Raw genomic sequence first — 17166 nt, forward strand, 5'->3', positions numbered from 1 at the left:
TGACGTCGCAGTAAATAGCGGCCAATTGCCCATAAAGGCATTATAGAGCTATTGAGCTGTATCAGATTGCTTTTTATTGTCTCACTACTTGTCGATAGCTGTTAATTAGCCTCACTGGCCCTAAAATATTAGTTGAGAGCAAATCTAAAACAATATTATACCTTGCATATGGTCTGCTTAGTAGTACTTTTGTATGATCTGATCCCTGTCAGGGCCAGTTAGTCCACTATGGGTAGCTCGCCATATCTTAACACAACCTTTTCGTCTTATATTACTCGCGTATGGTCGTGAAATCAGTCAAATCCGATGGGGATATCAAATCTTCTGACATAAATGATACAGGAAATTACGGTCGATGATGGTGTTTTTAGACGTGCTTTTTAAATGTCTTTCTATTTGTCTTTTTAAATGTCCTTTTTCATATATTTCCTCTCCCTTCTCAGTTTCGCACGTAGGCAACAGAAGAAGGCGGAGAAAAGCTTGATCCGTTAAATGTATTTTTCGATGTATAGCCTTTGACATTCTCCTCGTGGACGTGATGGTACATGGCTGCGGATACGCCAAGTAGGCAAATTAATATAGCCCTAGAAATGAAGCGGCTTTAACTAAAATGAAGCCATAGTATCTGAGTAGGTGTATCAAGAGCCATTGCAACGTCATCGCTAAGAATAGTGTCGGGCTGTGAACCTAGTTCCATATAGAGTCGGTATTGACTCCCTTCCAAGGTTGGCTTCTAAGATGGAAACTACGAGAGACACCTGTAGTTGTCTTCTGCTCTTCTGCTGCACTAAATCAATACTCCCATTTCCAGAACTACATCCTCCAATTTTGAATGTTTCAATTCCATACTTCTTGACCGTCCTCAATTTTCACCATGAACCACAAATCCATGAGGAACTACCAGCCTACGAAGAGGCGACTGATCCAATTCGTTGGCTCTCCGCTCGATGATGTTGTCACCAAGAATGGCCCAAACGGACAGAAATGGCGAGATACGATAGAAGCAGTCTGCAATTCAATAAAGGAAGCTGTGAGTTGACTGACCTAATTACCTTTGGAAAAAAACATATTCTTACACTAACTATTTTCAGGATTCAAAGATCATCTTTGCAAACATCCGGTATGTTGAGACTTCAAACATTGAATCCAGATACTTCTATTCTAATACTAACGCTTAGGGGTGCCAACTCCCATTTGTCCTCGACGGACAAGGGTGACACGCAAGATGTTATATCAGTGTCTCTGCATACGAAGTCTGGTACTTCTGTGGGCGCGATTCATATACATCTTGATGGCACCTGGAAGTTATTTGGAACCTGTCGTGAATCAAAGGCTCGACACGCTGCTAAAATCAAAAGTGCCAATATCCCAGGGTATATCTCGACTAGAAGCACTCCCTAGAGATGCTGAGATGAAGATTCTTGGTCTCCAGGAAGAAATTTCGGAAAGGGCATACAAGTTTGGGCGTATCGGGCTGGGATTCAGAATACAACCATGCAGCGGTAGACGATAATATTCAAAATAGGGACAAGAGGACGGTAAACAGGATTTCTGTTATTGCATCGTATATACAGTTCGAGCAATAATGTACCCTCTTCCAGACTCCAATCCAAAGCAACCTGGTGTACAATGTGCGCTTAACAATAAATAGATCGAAAATTGGGACTACACGACCCCAGATCAAACCAACACCCTCCTCAATCCTTCAGTGCCTCCAAGCACTCTCCTGCCTGTGACAGGACACCTCCCCTTGCCACTCTCCCATTTACCAGATCGTTTTCGGGAGCCTGGTTGAGCGTCATCTCCACTAGGACTTTTCTTCGGCTCTTCGTCATCGCCCATGATCTCCTCTTCCCACGGCGCGCCAGCACCCTCACCAGTCATGAAATCCAGTTGGCGCTGGTGCTCACCGTTTAGCCAGTGGAAGATGCACACATAACAGAACACGTATCCCGTCTGGCAAGCAGTCGGGTTAACGAGCGCACCCATACAGACAGGGCAAGTATTTGCGCTCGGGGGATCAGCTGGAGGCAAAGAGACTGTGTAGATAGGAAGGTAAGAGGTCGCGGAGATGGGGGGTTGATGACGACGGGGAGGCTTGAGTGCTGGTTTGAGATCACCGGCAGCGTTCTTTTTCTCCTGCTCGGCCTGCTTCTTGGCCTTATCTTTCTCGTCTTGGATTGACGATTTCCGTCGTTCCGCGGGAGAAGTCAAGCCTGCCACAACGGGGGCGGGCAAATCTAGGACCTCAGTTGCCTTGCGGGCGAGCTGGCGAGAAAAGTCACTTGCATGCCACCATTCTAGGAACTTGAGAGCGAAGATCGATGCAGGAAGGAAGTAGCGCAGCGAGCCCAGAAGCTGAGTATGAATATTCTGGGGACTAAGGAGACCCAGCAGACCTCCACCGGGTCGCTGAGATCGCCCGGTGCTGGGGCCAGGCTTGGGATCTAGCACTGCGGCGATGGCGCGGTGGTCTGCGGTGTCAAGGCGGCGAATGCGCGTGCCGATAAGCCACAGGAATGGGGAGGAGTACTTTGTGTTGTCGAATAGGTAGGCGAGGTTAAATGCCAGAACTGAGAAATAGTATGCCGCATTCACGGATGGGTAAACATTGCGCAGGAACCACTTGTAGTAGAAGAATATGCGCTGGCGCAGCGACGGGTTGGCCGGCAGATCGTCGCTGGGGTTATATCGTGGGCCGCCGCTGGTGACCAGGGAAGCATGTGGCGCGGCATGAATATCGTATCCTTCGTCTAACTTGCGCTTTAGATAAGGTATGCCAACCATGATGAACAAGTTCTTCCAGATGTCCGTCGAGTGTAGCTTCAGGGCTTCGCGCACGGGGCCTGCGGCGCCGACCTGGGCGCGCGGGATCTCGCCATTCTTGGTGCGGAGAACGCGCTCACGTTTCAGGGAATAGAAGTTTTCTGTGAAGGAGCCGCCGAATGTTCGCAGGTAGTAACGTTCGACTATTAATGAAAGGAGGGCGTAGACTTCGTCGTATGAGTTGAGGATCCGGAGGAGATAGCGCGGGTGGCGGTGTGTTGCGACTGCGAGAAGATAACGCAAAGATGGAGGAAGAAGATCCGAGAGCTGCTGCTCAGCGAGGAGTTCTATTGTTGAGCAAAATCTCCGTGTTAGCGATTCCAGTCATTTATGGGGGGGGTTCCCCGTGTCTGGGGTCTCCATCTACGCGGGGAAGCATCAATCGACTTACCGAAGAGCGATGGCTTGTGCTCGTCGAACTCCTGTTGAAGACTAGGAAGGTACTCCATCGTCAGCAGTGCCAGTCATCCTTATCTGGGTGGTATTTCAAGGTGTTTGAAGAGAGATGGAGATGAAGAGTCGCCGGAACCAGTTATCATATGCCGAGGCTCAACTTATCCGAGCTGACTACGTCGCTCCGGGCACCTGGGCAGGAGTTCCATACCCTACATTCATTGCAGATCTAATTATAACAACTTCAATATTTAACATTAGATAAACATGTAATATTGTACACTGGATGATATATGCTAGATTATTTTACAAATTGACCCCTCATTCAATTTTCCCGAGCAAGTGCCTCCTGGCACTCCGTCCAGAGTGGCATATAGAAGCTCGGAGACGCCCGTTCATCTTGGTTCTGGAGTGTCGGGTCTGCGACCAAAATACAATGCATGATGGATGTCACTACCGGACCCTGCAGTACAATGGCAGGGGACTCTCGATTCATCAACGGTATCCCCGTCGACAGACACTCACGCGCTCGCACTTCCTCGCCCAACTCGGCATGCAATTTGAACAGCTGCACGTAATCCTCTTGTGTGCGATTAACACCTTTCAAGGGAAACTGGCGCCACAGTCGCCAGAAACCGTCGTAATCCCCGCATTGGAATAGTGTCACCATAAGCTGACGCGCAGCTACTGCGTCAAAAGGAACCTTGGCCGCCGCGAGTATCTTGGACAGTCGAGACAAGATTTGTTTCTGGGACTCAGTCCGTTGAACCGCAGACGAACTTGGAGAACTCTCTTCCGGGTGCAATTTGTTCAAGCTTGAAGATGCTGAATTGGGTGCACAGACTGCTTGATAGAGTAAATTGAAAATTTTCATGTTCAAAATGGGCACACCACGCAGGCTCAAGCGATCCAGCACTAACAAGGCAAGCTCCATGTCACCCTCTGGAGAGTGGGTCTTAGACTGCTCGGTGATAACACCCACTGTTTTTGGTGTTAGAAGCGCAGAGACAACATCGAATCCAAGGTCATCCGGAAGGTCATACCCGTCGCGAAGAAAATCTGAGAATGTGCTAAAAAGGGCGTCCTTGGTGTAAGCTGGGTGTTGGCGAGATACAGCAATAGATAACAGTTTCAATCGAAAAGTGGCTTTTTCCTGTGCAGAAAACCGCGCGGCGTGGTTGGTATAGAAAAGCCGTAGAAAAAGAGTGGACTGGCGATCATCTGGGCCGCTCCCAAGCTCATTTCGTGCACTATCAGCTGGAAGTTCAGCGAGAATCTGAAGCAAAGATGTCGGTGTCAGTTGGGATGCAACTGCTGCTGCGCCGCCTGGAAGTGTAGAAGACGAAGTTCCCATGCTAGGGAAACCAGCATTTAAACCAGACTCGGTGGAGTTCATGGCAGATAATGCGAGCCTACGCATGGTATGAAAGCCTCTCCTCTGGCCAGGAATGGAGCCAAATCCGTCTGACATAGACCTGGGGGGCGCAGCACCAGTTTTGGATAAATCCTCTGTGCTCTCGCGGGTATTCTTGCGTCCTTCACGGGCCAAAGTAGCCTCCCAGAGGCCATCAAGGTCAACATCAGCCCGCTTCTCCTCAGTGAAGATCTGGACAACAACACTGGTCCCAAGGTCAAGATTACCAAATCCCTCAATTCCAACATCGCTCAACTGGGTCGTAGTAGCGCCTTTGTCCACCATACCTGCATTTACACAGATCCATCCTGTGGTGATTCCATCGTCCTTTTCGTCGATCATTGCGCCTGCTGCACTGGCGGCGCGCGCTCGCTTGGCCTTGCGGCGGAGCTTAATTTTCAACTCGTTGCGTCCAAGTAAGCCGTCAGCGTAGGGCGACAACTTGTATTGACTTCTCAGCCAGCGACAGAGACGATCTGCAGACACATTTAAATGCTTCACACTGCGAGCAGTTCCGATGATCATGATAACACTAGCACCGAGAGCTGCAGGGATTTCGAGACCGCGTAGATCAAAAAGCTTGAGACCATCCAAGCCCAAGTCCTTATATGTATACTCCAATAGAGTCGAGAGCATCTCTGGCGAATCATCTGGGATCTTGGGAAGATGGGCTTCGGTCAACGAGCGCTCTTTAATGACCGGCGCCTCCTCCTGCAGATACCAGGGGACATGTTGCGATGAGGCTGGCGTATTGGTTTCTGAGTGCGCCGGTGGCTCTGCTGGTTCAGAAAGATGACTGTCAAACTGGTTCGAAGTGGGAGGGCGATCAGACCGCAGCAAGGTTACGGCGGAGAAAGCTCTAGGGTTGGAGATCGAACGGGAGGAAAGAGGAGAGGATCGTGGCATCGGGATGCCGGAGACAGAAACAAAGGACCGCAGCACCTCATGGCGACAGGTCTGGCAGGCAGCCCCTCGTAAGAGAGCCCTGCTCATGGTGATGGTTGTATTGGAAAAAGAAATGGGAATCTTGAGTTCTTCCAACAGTTCAGTTCCAACCTTGGAACGTTGATTTGTGGTGATATCAGATAACGGGTGCAAACACTGCAAAATAGCTGAGTCATCAGAAAAAAAGATTCAGGTGGGGGGGCAATTATCACAAATCCAAGGCGCTGGAAACTCTTTGAATCTTCAATACCCTGGTGATTTTTGCAGCCTTGGGTTCTTATTCCCGATTCTACTCATCAACATGTCGATGGATCTCGACGAACCCGTCTATTTCGCGCAGCAGGAGAAGGTCGCAGCCACGTGAGTTCTTATCGCAACTTTTTTTCTATATTCCAACCCCGCCGGGCCAACCTTCCAAACTCTAGGTACTAACTACTTTACTTTATCAGAATTCTCTGCTGCAACTGTGGTGCTGCTATCGATGGAACACTATCGGCTGGAGCCCTGTGCTCGGATTGCATTCGTCTTACTGTTGATGTTGCCGGAGGTGTATGTACAACTTCATTTGTGGGCTTAAAGGAAGCCTTCCTACACGCCTATACTTTGTTCTGGCTGACATGAACTCTCTTTGACTTATAGGTGCAACGAGAGGCAGTGATTCACTGCTGTAGGGATTGCGAACGGTGGTTGCAGCCCCCCAACAGCTGGGTTGTCGCAGCTCTCGAGTCAAAAGAACTACTCGCCATTTGTCTACGCAAGCTCCGTGGCCTAAACAAAGTCCGAATTATCGATGCCAGTTTCATTTGGACGGAGCCCCACAGCAAGCGACTGCGTTTGAAAATCACTATACAAAGTTAGTCTAAATCCACCTTGGTGATGAGGTCGCTGCAAGCATTCGGCAATCCAACGCACCATCTAGCACCGGGATCGAAGCTAACAACCCACAAGCGGAGGCCTTCCAAGGCACTATCGTGCAACAGCAATTTGAGGTTGAATATGTTATTGCCAATCAACAGTGTGCTGGGTATGATGGCAGCCCCCCCCCCCCCCCCCCCCCCNCCCCCCCCAACACAAAACCAACAACAACTCCCTTTAACTACTTGCAAATATTATGATTGAAAACATGCTAATAGCCGACAGATGTCAGAAATCGTACACGCATCACTCCTGGGAAGCATCGGTACAAGTCCGGCAGAAGGTCCCTCACAAGCGGACATTCTTGTACCTGGAACAGCTTATCCTCAAGCACAATGCCCATAAGGATACCGTTAATATCAAAGAAGTGCACGAGGGCCTTGATTTCTTCTTCGCAAAGAGAAATGAAGCCGAACGTATGCTTTCATTCTTGGAAAAAAAGTTGGTATTCTCCCATTTACCCAATACGTGCAAGTTTACTAACAGCCATTCTCAGTGTTCCTTCACGTTCCAAGAAGAGTCACGAATTAATTTCCATGGATATCCACACATCTAATGCCAGCTACAAATTCAATTTTAGGTCGGTTTTTGCACGTTTCTCAACTGATTTGGGCAAAAATGGTTGCTAATAGTATCGATAGTGTCGAGATTATCCCTATCTGCAAGGATGATCTTGTTGCTCTACCGATTAAGGTGGCCCGCTCATTGTCTGACATAAGCCCGCTCGTTATCTGTAACCGGGTAGGCACGTCTATCAATCTTTTGGACCCTTGCACCCTCCGGACAACCGATCTTCCTTCTGGCACTTACTGGCGCCAGCCATTCCCCAATCTTGCGGATACCACCGAGCTTAGGGAATTCATTGTCTTGGACATTGAATCCACCGGCCACTCTAATGGTCGATACCTCCTATCTGAGGCTACAGTTGCTCGTGCTTCAGATCTAGGGTCTAACGATACCACCTATTTCACACGGACTCACCTCGGTGGTGTTCTACACGTGGGTGATTCTGTTCTCGGGTACCATTTGTCAGGAACCCAGTTCAACAACGATCAATTCGAAGCAATTGAGAACAGCCACCAATACAGCTCAACAATTCCGGATGTGGTCCTTATCAAGAAGCACTATGTCCGCAGCAAGAAGTCCAAGGCCCGCAGCTGGCGTTTGAAGCGCATGGCTCGCGAGCACGAAGAGGAGGCGACTGCCGCTGTTGTCAATGTCCCCACAACCAAGCGCCAGGAGCAGGAGCAGGCTAGGATGGAACAAGATTACGAGATGTTCTTGCGTGATGTTGAGGAGGATCAGGAACTGCGCCAAACCCTTGATCTGTACAAGAACCGCCAGTACCAGGTTCGGGCCGACCAGATGGATGAGGATGGTGATGATGACATGGATGATGAGGAAGGACACGCCGTGCCGAAAATCAACATGGATGAGCTCCTTGATGACTTTGATGAGTTGAACATGCAGGACAATGAGTAGCAATCTGAATGTTATCATTGACGATCATGGCACTGGTTGGCGTTTGTGTTTTCTGGGTTTTCAATCAATAAAAAAGTTCATGATTTCAAGTTGATACGTGCAATGTACAGCATGCAGATGCCAAATTCTTATTCCAGGGTATATTGGATCGATTGCTCTGGATGAAAATTAATCAAAATCAGAGCACAAAGCTGGTTTGGGTTCGAAAGGTGTATTTGGAGTAAATTATAGGAGTATTGGTTGAAGGCAAGGGAAAACAAGTGGCAGTTTTTAGGGCTATATTGGTGGAGTTGACGTGACCCGGCATTAATGGATGAACCTCCAGGGCTGTAATTGGGTTTCGCAACCACAAGAATTTATCAAAACCTGATAGATCAGATTACCAAACTGCGTCGAGAAGAGCAAACATCGAGTCAGATTCCTGAGATATCCCAAGGTTAGCTTGGAGCGATGTTTTTTGCCGAAGTCTTACAATGGATGGTATGAAGAAGACGGTGGTAATGCTCAATGTGAGCTTTGCTCTATACGTATGTAAAAATGAACAAGAAGCCCTCTCTCTCCCTCCCCTAGTAACATCAAACAAAACAAAACAGAAAGCGTACATCCTCACCACCCACCCACAAACATGAAAGTATCTATACAGAACTGCACCGGCTCTGGGCACCCACCCGACCCCCTTCGCCTCGACAGCACAGCCCTATTTGACAGCCACTCGCGAAACATGCTCAATCCCCATATTGTCTCTGACTGCCTGGTTGGCAAATGCCACAGATTCCGTATAATTGATGACACGGAGCGGATATTGTGAGCCCAGTGTATATTCCCAGGCAATCAGAGTGGTGTTTCGCCCCCAAGGCATGGCAACGGCTGCCTGCAGGCTGTGCGAGGTTAGAGCGTCACTAGTTTTCTTTGCCTATAGGTAGAATAGGGAAGAATAGTTGCGTACGAGGTGAGTTTTGTCTTTATCTCTACGAATATGGCAATAGCAACAGTAAACAACCCCAGCGGAGGAAAGAACGAGCCAGATGTACTCCATCACGTAGAAATCTCGATGGATGGTATGAATGATATTAGAATGCCGGGCTATCAAGAAGGTCAAATGGATGAAATGGAGAGACCAGAGGCTATAGAAGCCAATAAGAACAAGAAGAAAACATTCCCCATAAAATTGCAACTTAGAAGATCTTCCCAAGTACCCGCTTGGCATCATCAGCCATAGCACCATCCTTCGACCCCTTAACAACCTCATTCTGCTGGAAATGGAACCGCCGTCTCGTAGACTGCGCAGCCTTGGGCTGCGGCAGTTCCTTATCCCCATCACCAGCCGCCTCCAACCGCCTCTTCATCTTCTCCTCATTCTTTTTCGCCATACCATCAGCAATACGGCCACTCTCAACACCCGCAATGAACATTTTAGCTTCCTTGGCTTCGCGAGCATCGGCAATCTTCCTCTTGCTTTCCCTCTCGGATCTCTCTCGTTGTACAGATTGCATAAGATCCTCCCATGAGTATCGTGAGAGGTATTTGATGTTCCACACATCATCGTGATACCCTATAAATCGTGGACCTGGTCAGGATTCAAATAGAATAAACGCATATAATAGCGAAAAGGCCGGTAAACTCACAGCTTGACTTCAAACCACCAACAATAGTCGCATTCAATGTCTCCGCGCAGATCTTGGCGGTCTTTTTGGACTCGAACTCGATCCATCCTTCCGTGTACAGCTTTCGCTTATTCGAGCGGCTTCGGTGGCCGGCTGCAGAGGGGAGAAGAGGCGCGAGGAAGATCTTCGTGATACCTCCGAACCCTCTCTTCTCTAGCATTGCTTTCAGGGCGAAGGGTTTGAGGTATGGCGGGAGGGAAGAGAAGTATATGACACCCGAGCGGGCTTTCTTGGGTGCTTTGCCGTTGGCTAGTTTGGACAGCTTGGCGAGCTTGCCCTTTGCTTTGAGCGACTTGGCTGATTTTGTGGTGGGTTTTGTTGAGTCGTCCAGACTTGCGCTGCCCTCTTCATCCTCGTTATCTTCGTCTTTTTGTTCAAGATCTTTGTCATCCTCATCCTCCTCTTCGTCAGACTGCTGCGAGAAATCTTGCGTGGTTGTCGTCCGCCGCCGCTTCACGGCCCGTCCTTTGCTCTCCGCAGCATTGGCTTCGGAGTCGTAGCCGCGGTCGCTGCCGCTGCCCTCATCATCGCTCGCCGCGATGTCTAGGAAATCGTTGTGTTTGCGAGTCGTCATTTTGTGGAATCCGAGTGGTGTTGATAGACTTGGTCGTGGGTGGCGGAAGTCTGCAACTTTTTTTATGCGGGTGGTCTGTGCCCTCGGAGTCAAGCCGCCGTTCCAATTAGATCTACTAATCAGCCACACATCAGCCACATATCGAAGGCAAAAGAGTTATCATCGGATGTATGAGCCAGTAAGGGGTTTAAAATAAATTTTAATAAAGCGGAAAGAAATGTCTTTGAAATTTTGTACCGATATATCTGAAGAAGCCATTCGGGCTCTGTATGCTAAAAACAACCGACCCAAGGTATCCACGAACGCCACAGAGAACCAGTATCAAGAGCCCTCATGGTATATGCAAACAAAAAAAAATGAATATGTCACAAGTCTAACTGATGCCCAGTGATCCCTTGGCTCGCTCATAAACGTAGAAGCTCACTGCAACCATGGGAACGACCTTGGCATATCCAATAGTCAATCCAACCCAGAATCCTCTAAACCCTCTCTCAAGCCAGATTGTGCGCGCTGTTTCAGCGATTCCGAGTCGGCGTCCGTCACCGACTGCACCGCCAACTTGCATCCGCCGACGGATAACCTCCACCGGGTATGACGAAGTCTGCGAAACTAGACCGGCCACAGCACCGGATAAAAGCTCAGACGTGGTATTGAGCTGCGGTCGTTTGGGTCTATCGGCAGGGTTTCCTGACTCGGTTACACGTCTGAGTGTATAGCGAGCCACACTCGGGTGACGGAACAAATCACCCACTGTGTCATGGGTGAGGAAAGACATTCCGGCGTACGGGAGCATCCCGAGGATCGTCGGGGAGAAGCCACGGTAGAAATTGGCAATGCCTGTGCGCGGTACAACTTTCGAAACGGCAGATGAAGCACTTTCGGCAACAGCAACGGAAGAAGACTCGGCTGCCGCGGCAGATTGGGTTGACGGGGGTTGGACACGCTCGTTGTAGATTTGCCGCCAGATGTCCACCAAGCCTGAGCGGTGCGATTGTCGGGTTTCAAATGCCATGCGCACGCGCATCAACTCTAATGGATATGTGAAACATACAGAGGTGACACCGGCTAAACTGCCGGAGATCAAGCGGCGGAACGGGGTCTCGTGTTCCCTGGAAGGAATGATAACTGCGCGGATCTGCTCGTATGCAAGGAACTTTATAGCGGCGTATGGGAAAATTCGAAGGAGGGTCACGGAGTGGCCCTTGTACAGGCCCTGGAAACCTTCAGTGCGCTTGATATCTCGAATCGCTGCTGCCAGGCCAGTCCAGCTGCCTGTGTATTTGGCGAATTGGGGATTTGACGCCTGGAAGAGAATCTTCACGCGGTCGAGGGGCGCTACCACGGTTTTGGCCTATAACGTCCGGCGCATCAGTCAGTATAAAGCTCAGAATGACCGTTAACACATGGAAACTTACAGCACACCCCGCGAGCCCTCCTGCAATTCCACTCCTTATCACATAATCCAAGCTACGCTTTTTGATCTTGTTGTCGCCGCTCTCCGGTTTGTCCATGGCGGCGGTTTTATTTGACACAATGGGTTTCGTAGCGCCGCCAATAGGCGACGATCCCAGCTGTGCGGTCTCGCTCATCGGGGCGGATTGCGGAGTAGAGACTGGGGATTTGTTGGGGTCATAGGCATAGTCCTTTGGACCAGTCGACATGGAATAGGAAGAGGAAAAGAAAGACGGGGCTGTGAGAGAGCAACCGAGGCCCAAGGAGGGGGAGAATATCCGGGGTCGTCCTCGTGATCAGTTTCGGCGATAATCAGCCAGAATTCTCGGGGAGCCGGATGATCTTCGGGACGTTTCAACTGTGCATGCAGATGTCTAATAGTTGAGCGGATAGCACAGCGAACTTCAACAACTTTTGAAAGAATTATATGACAATGCAATGGCCAAAGGTGAAAGAAGAATAACGTCCTGTGTATGTTTCCACTGACGTATTTGCGAAGTTCGGATAGTCCTAACATTGTCGTTACGAACATTCTGACATGCCGATACCAGCGGATCGCCGCGAATAACCGGCGGAATACGGTACTAATACGGCCCGCAAAATCAGCGAGTCCCGAGAAGCCGGTTTGTCATCGTCTGCTCCCTTGACTAGACCTAATCGGGATTTGTAGCCGATATTCATTCCGCAGCTTTCATTATGTTGTATAGCTGAATTTATTCTAACTATCAGGAGACTTGTTCTATGTTGTTGCATTGCTTCTAAGCTATTTAACTTCTTCCCAAAAAAAAATGCTAGTGAAAAGAAATGAACTCCCCGTCCTCCATGCAGCTCGAAATGTATACGAAGTACAAAGAATATCGTGGTCGCGTGATATTGTAGAATTAATGCCTCCTGGAGGCATCAACCCTTGCGCTGAGCGCGTGTTCGGGTCAAAGGCTTAGCCTGCTTAGTCTGTTTGACTGCCTTGGTCACTCTGGTGTCATCCGAAACCCGCTTGCGCTTGGCTGGCCGGCCGGGATCAACATGAAGATGCCCATGCTCGGACAACGCGGTCGTGTTTTTCCAGCGCAGGCAGCGGGGGCCACTCTCGTTCACATCCAGATATGTCTTCGTCCGGGTGGTCACGCGTTTGGCCGGGATGTCCTCCGACTCGGCTCTATCAGGCGTCTCGGCTAGATACGCTTTGCGATTGTTCATGTACTTAGCAATGTACTCTTGCTGGATGAGCAGCTCCTTAAGCAACTTGGACTCCCGGTTGCCGCGCGAGTCCAGCCACTCCACGAGCTGTTCAATGGCCTCGGGGTCCTCGTAGTAGCCCCATTCACGAGCATTTGACACATGGGTTGGCCCTTCTTCGTGCTTCTTGCGCTCTGCAGGGGTGGTTTGGAAATGCTTCTGGTACTGCTTCCGCTGTTCGTCGGTCACATCAATGAAGCCGGCGTGCTCCATTTCATCCGGGCCTTGCACCCACAGGCGGCCATTGGCGTAGTGTGCCTCGGCCGTAGAGCTTTCTGGCATGCCCTCGTAGGGCATGGCATTACGCTCAAACCACCAGTAGCGGTTGCAGAAGCGATCCAGTCCAAGGCATCGGGTCCGAGGGCAGTCGGTCTCGCGAAGGCTGTTCTCCACGGTCTCGATCTGCTCCTGGAGCTTCTCGATATTGGCCTTCTGTTCGTCGATCTTCTTTAAGACTCGCTGGTATTGCTTGGACCCCTTAGGCTGCTTCGCCAATATCTCCTTTCGCTCCTTTTCCAATTCTTGCTTCCGTTTACGCTCGAGCGCCCGATCAATACCCCCACGTAGCGAGCGTGGTCGAGGGATATCCTCATCTTCAGTGTCCCCGACCATTTCAGAGTCTCCTTCCAGCAATCGAGAATCATCCAAGCCATCCAACTCGGGCACCGGCGTAGGTGACTTTCCAGCCTTTTCAGGTTCGGGCTGAATGGCCTTACGCTCCTGGTGCAGCTGACGAAGCTCGATGAGTCTGAAAGATGATGTTAGCGGCTGAGATGACAATGGTCAAAATTTGACTTACCCTGCTTTGCGCGCCTTCTGGTACTCAATTTTCTCCTTGCGCAACTCTGTCATCTGATTGCTGCACTCTTCAAGATAGTTTCGGATGGCCTTAGTCTCCAAACTCAACATGCAAATCATCTGAAGCACCTTGGTGCGCAAATTGATGTCGAGTGTTTGATACTGTTCCTCCACGGTGTCCTGTGTAGGCTCGCGATCGAGAGGTGCCAGATGCTTGAGAATTGTGTTGCAGATTTGCTCCGAGCGAGGACGGATAGATAGCTGGTGCAAAAGTCCAACTATCACCAACTGCCATCCACCGTTGCGGAAATCGCGTTTGCGGAGACGATCAATCCATCCATATTTCTCAAACATCTCGCCGGCGCGATGAATCTGTGTCTCCTCGGGTTCATCTTCATTAATCTGTGCTTTGATGATGACTGCCTCTTCCTTGGCCAGGCTTCCTCTGGTGGTCATTCTACCGGGCTTCACGTGCGGCTCTGGAGACTCTTCCTCGGCTTCTTCTTCCTCTTCCTCATCCTCATCCTCTTCTTCGGATTCATCAGAATTATCAACAGGGAAGTCAGGGAGTGAGATCTGGACAGCACCATCATCATTTGATGAATTGACGAGTTTTTTAAGAACGGCGCAATGCACTTCAACGAAAAGCTCGCAGTCCACTTCGTCCGATGAGAACCGCATAGCTTGAATAAAATCGTCGAAGGTGAAAGAATCCAGTTCAAATACTTCACAGTAGACATTGAGTGTGTCCCAGGTCTCCAGGAGCAACCCCACCGTTTCCGGCTCTAGATCATCAGGCAGAAGGTTCTCTGCACCGTCATCTTCAGACTCACCTACCATCATAAACTGCAGGGTTGGTCGGTGTTGCTTCTCGGGATTAGGAGCAAGGTCCAGATCTTCGATAGGATACTTGATCGGTGGTGGGGATGGTGCTCTCGGCTCGTTCTTGATGACCACCGCCGGGAGTCCGGCAAGCTTCCTATCACCAACTAGTGGCGGTTTAGAAGGGCGCAAAGGATTTGAAGGCAGAAGGAATGATGGGTTACCATTCAGCGACCGCTGATACTCTTGGTACTGCGCCTCCCGCGATTTTGCCATGTCGTGTGCAGACAGTTTCGACTTCTGCCCTTTGACTGCGGGTTTCAGCTCGGGCAGCTGCTGAGAAGAAAAGAATCCAAAGAAGCCATCTTGGTCCGCTTTCTTCATCGCCTTCTTCTCTGCCACCTTCGCACCATACTGCAGATGCTTAGGTACCTCGATCGGAATCTTGTATGTCTCTGCGACAGATGGCTTAACCAACCAGGGGGCGCCTGTCCACGACTCTCTAGTGACGTTGTTTTTGATGAACCCACGCAGCATCAATTTAGTGAATGCCTTTCGGTCGCGTGTGATGTGGTCCTGGTCCAGCAGGGCCTCTTCATTTTGTCGATCTAGGATCTTGACCAGATACCTAGCGAAAGCAGGTGTTTTAATGGTCCCATCAGCATACAACTGCTCTGCAAAGTTTGCCTTGTCTCTGATGGTACCATGAAGCCGACTACTATCCTCAAGCAAAATGAGAACGGCTTCGCCCGGGTAAAAGTCTGATTTGAATTCCTAGGTTTGTTAGATCAGTTCCTAATAAATGATGGGATTGTCTCACTTCATAGATTTCATCCACTAAGAAAGAGTTCCGTTAGCTTGACTCGGACTAGAAAAGACAGGAATAGCATACCCAGGCTGTCCACCCTCGAAACTATAGAGAACTGGATTCTTCGCAGAATAGGTTCTCTCAGCGCATCGGGGAAACTGTTGTTGACTTCACGCGATTCCTCCGTCTAGTCCAGGCTTAGCATGTGTCCATAACTCGGTGTCCACGTTATAATATACCTCACTACGGAGCGCCTCGAAGAAGGTCAATCCCGAATGGCCGGTGATCTCACAAATGAATCGCCGTTGTTTGTAGAAGTCCATTCGCTGAAGGTAAGGCTCGTAGCTGGTGAAGACCTCATTGGTCTCTGGGATAACCCAGACCTAAAAGGAAGAAAGAGGGTCAGTGGGGAAGTCTGCATTATGGGTAAGAGAGGTACATACCTCGGAGCTATCATCTTCAATGACGGTTTGTGGGAGGTATTGGACTGGTTTGCGTTTGAATAACACCTGTACATGCAATTGTGTAAGCCTCTTTGTCCCCGTAACATCCACAACTCTCTTCTTGGCGCCTCCGCAACCATTCCATCGGAAAAGGTATTGCATACCATGATGCTTTAAATATTAAGTGTGGACGCGCCAGTCGGCCAGGAGCTACCGTGTACAGGATCGATAATCGAGCATGAACGGGACTAAACAAAACGCGATCCTAGTTAGCGAGTGAAGCTTGTCGATTGAGTGTGTGAAGGTGGAGGCCGCGTCAGACACGCAATCGGCGGAGGTAACGGGATTTGCGATATAGATTGCAGATCCTCTAGTTGCTCTGGTGCACTGTTGTGTAGAGGATGGACGGTTGTGGGTGGGAAGGAATTGTCGTGATCAGGCCTGGTCGCAGACCAACACGCGAACACTGGAATAGCGATGCCTCGGGAATTCATGCGGACTTACCGGAGTAGAACGCGTCCTATTTGAAGTTGAGAACCAAGCGATTCTGTGATGATGAAGTGTTATAATATCAGGGGGGGTGGTTGAGGGAAGCTGTGAATATTTGAAGGTGTAGGAAGCAAGAAAGAAGAAAGGTAGACAAAAAGGACGGAGCGGTAGATCATTGCAGGACCGCGAATCAGCGGTGGAAGCTGATTGGTGGAGAGGAGGAGCAAGCGGGAGCCAAAGCCCAGCAGAAAAACGCACCTGGGGCTTTCTTCGGGACACCCTCGACTCTCCCTCCTCCCCTCGTCATCTCCGACTATCAATTCTTTCTTCCTTTCTTTCCCAACTCTACCCTTATTTACCCTCATTCGACTCGTCTGATTCAGGAGATTTTAGCTACATTCTATTCATTTCATATTTCTATCAGATTTCTCTTGTTCAACGCAGTTATCAATTCTCGGTTTCTATTCTCGGTCACCTCCCCGGCCTAAGATCGGAACAACCAACTCAAACTACCGGGTTCATGTCAACCACCAGCTTTGTTTGTATTTTTAGCATGAAACACCAACCATTCAACAACATTCTCTTTGGCTTTAAATGCTCAATTGTTATTTGTCCACAGTCCTACAGTCATATACCTAGGTAGTCATATTTCACACTTGAAATATGACAAGACCTATTTTGAGAATAACTATATTCCACTAAAGTACAAGTCGTGATTATCAAAGAGCTTTATATGGACAGCTTAGATCCTACACCGGCTGGTATCTCATCACCTTTAGGATTAAAGCAAGCAGCTATGGTTGGCATGTAGATTTGATATACCTACTTCAGCCACGGTGTCACAAGCGCATTGGCCACCCTGATGTCTATTGTTGGATAAGTGGTACTCTATATCTACCCTTTCT

General features: G+C 49.4%; 7 protein-coding genes across 7 annotated transcripts; 2 read left to right on the forward strand and 5 right to left on the reverse strand.

Annotated features, from left to right (window-relative positions):
- Window positions 1-874: 874 nt before the first annotated feature.
- Window positions 875-1401, forward strand: PEX2_041730 (uncharacterized protein; the record flags this gene model as incomplete). Its single annotated transcript, XM_016741448.1, has 3 exons — window positions 875-1030; window positions 1092-1120; window positions 1179-1401. The coding sequence occupies 3 exons, from the start codon at window positions 875-877 to the stop codon at window positions 1399-1401; spliced, it is 408 nt and encodes a 135-aa protein (XP_016603640.1).
- A 279-nt stretch (window positions 1402-1680) lies between these two features.
- Window positions 1681-3275, reverse strand: pex12 (ubiquitin-protein ligase peroxin 12; the record flags this gene model as incomplete). Its single annotated transcript, XM_016741449.1, has 2 exons — window positions 1681-3113; window positions 3218-3275. 2 exons carry the CDS (start codon window positions 3273-3275, stop codon window positions 1681-1683), a joined length of 1491 nt encoding a protein of 496 aa, XP_016603641.1.
- Window positions 3276-3544: 269 nt separating this feature from the next.
- On the reverse strand, window positions 3545-5626 carry PEX2_041750 (RsfS/YbeB/iojap family protein; the record flags this gene model as incomplete). The annotated part of the gene is made up of 1 exon (XM_016741450.1): window positions 3545-5626. The coding sequence occupies one exon, from the start codon at window positions 5624-5626 to the stop codon at window positions 3545-3547; it is 2082 nt and encodes a 693-aa protein (XP_016603642.1).
- Window positions 5627-5885: 259 nt separating this feature from the next.
- PEX2_041760 (ribosome-binding protein NMD3) lies at window positions 5886-7975 on the forward strand (the record flags this gene model as incomplete). The annotated part of the gene is made up of 7 exons (XM_016741451.1): window positions 5886-5938; window positions 6028-6127; window positions 6218-6431; window positions 6527-6602; window positions 6719-6909; window positions 6980-7073; window positions 7135-7975. The coding sequence occupies 7 exons, from the start codon at window positions 5886-5888 to the stop codon at window positions 7973-7975; spliced, it is 1569 nt and encodes a 522-aa protein (XP_016603643.1).
- A 1175-nt stretch (window positions 7976-9150) lies between these two features.
- Window positions 9151-10213, reverse strand: PEX2_041770 (RNA-binding ATPase activator ESF2; the record flags this gene model as incomplete). The annotated part of the gene is made up of 2 exons (XM_016741452.1): window positions 9151-9527; window positions 9601-10213. The coding sequence occupies 2 exons, from the start codon at window positions 10211-10213 to the stop codon at window positions 9151-9153; spliced, it is 990 nt and encodes a 329-aa protein (XP_016603644.1).
- A 373-nt stretch (window positions 10214-10586) lies between these two features.
- PEX2_041780 (coenzyme A transporter) lies at window positions 10587-11874 on the reverse strand (the record flags this gene model as incomplete). Its single annotated transcript, XM_016741453.1, has 2 exons — window positions 10587-11564; window positions 11629-11874. 2 exons carry the CDS (start codon window positions 11872-11874, stop codon window positions 10587-10589), a joined length of 1224 nt encoding a protein of 407 aa, XP_016603645.1.
- A 691-nt stretch (window positions 11875-12565) lies between these two features.
- PEX2_041790 (uncharacterized protein) lies at window positions 12566-15939 on the reverse strand (the record flags this gene model as incomplete). The annotated part of the gene is made up of 7 exons (XM_016741454.1): window positions 12566-13649; window positions 13701-15295; window positions 15342-15358; window positions 15414-15516; window positions 15569-15712; window positions 15773-15838; window positions 15937-15939. The coding sequence occupies 7 exons, from the start codon at window positions 15937-15939 to the stop codon at window positions 12566-12568; spliced, it is 3012 nt and encodes a 1003-aa protein (XP_016603646.1).
- Window positions 15940-17166: the final 1227 nt, after the last annotated feature.

The sequence above is a fragment of the Penicillium expansum genome, assembly GCF_000769745.1.
Source record: "Penicillium expansum strain MD-8 chromosome Unknown contig142, whole genome shotgun sequence".
NCBI classification, from domain to species: domain Eukaryota; kingdom Fungi; phylum Ascomycota; class Eurotiomycetes; order Eurotiales; family Aspergillaceae; genus Penicillium; species Penicillium expansum.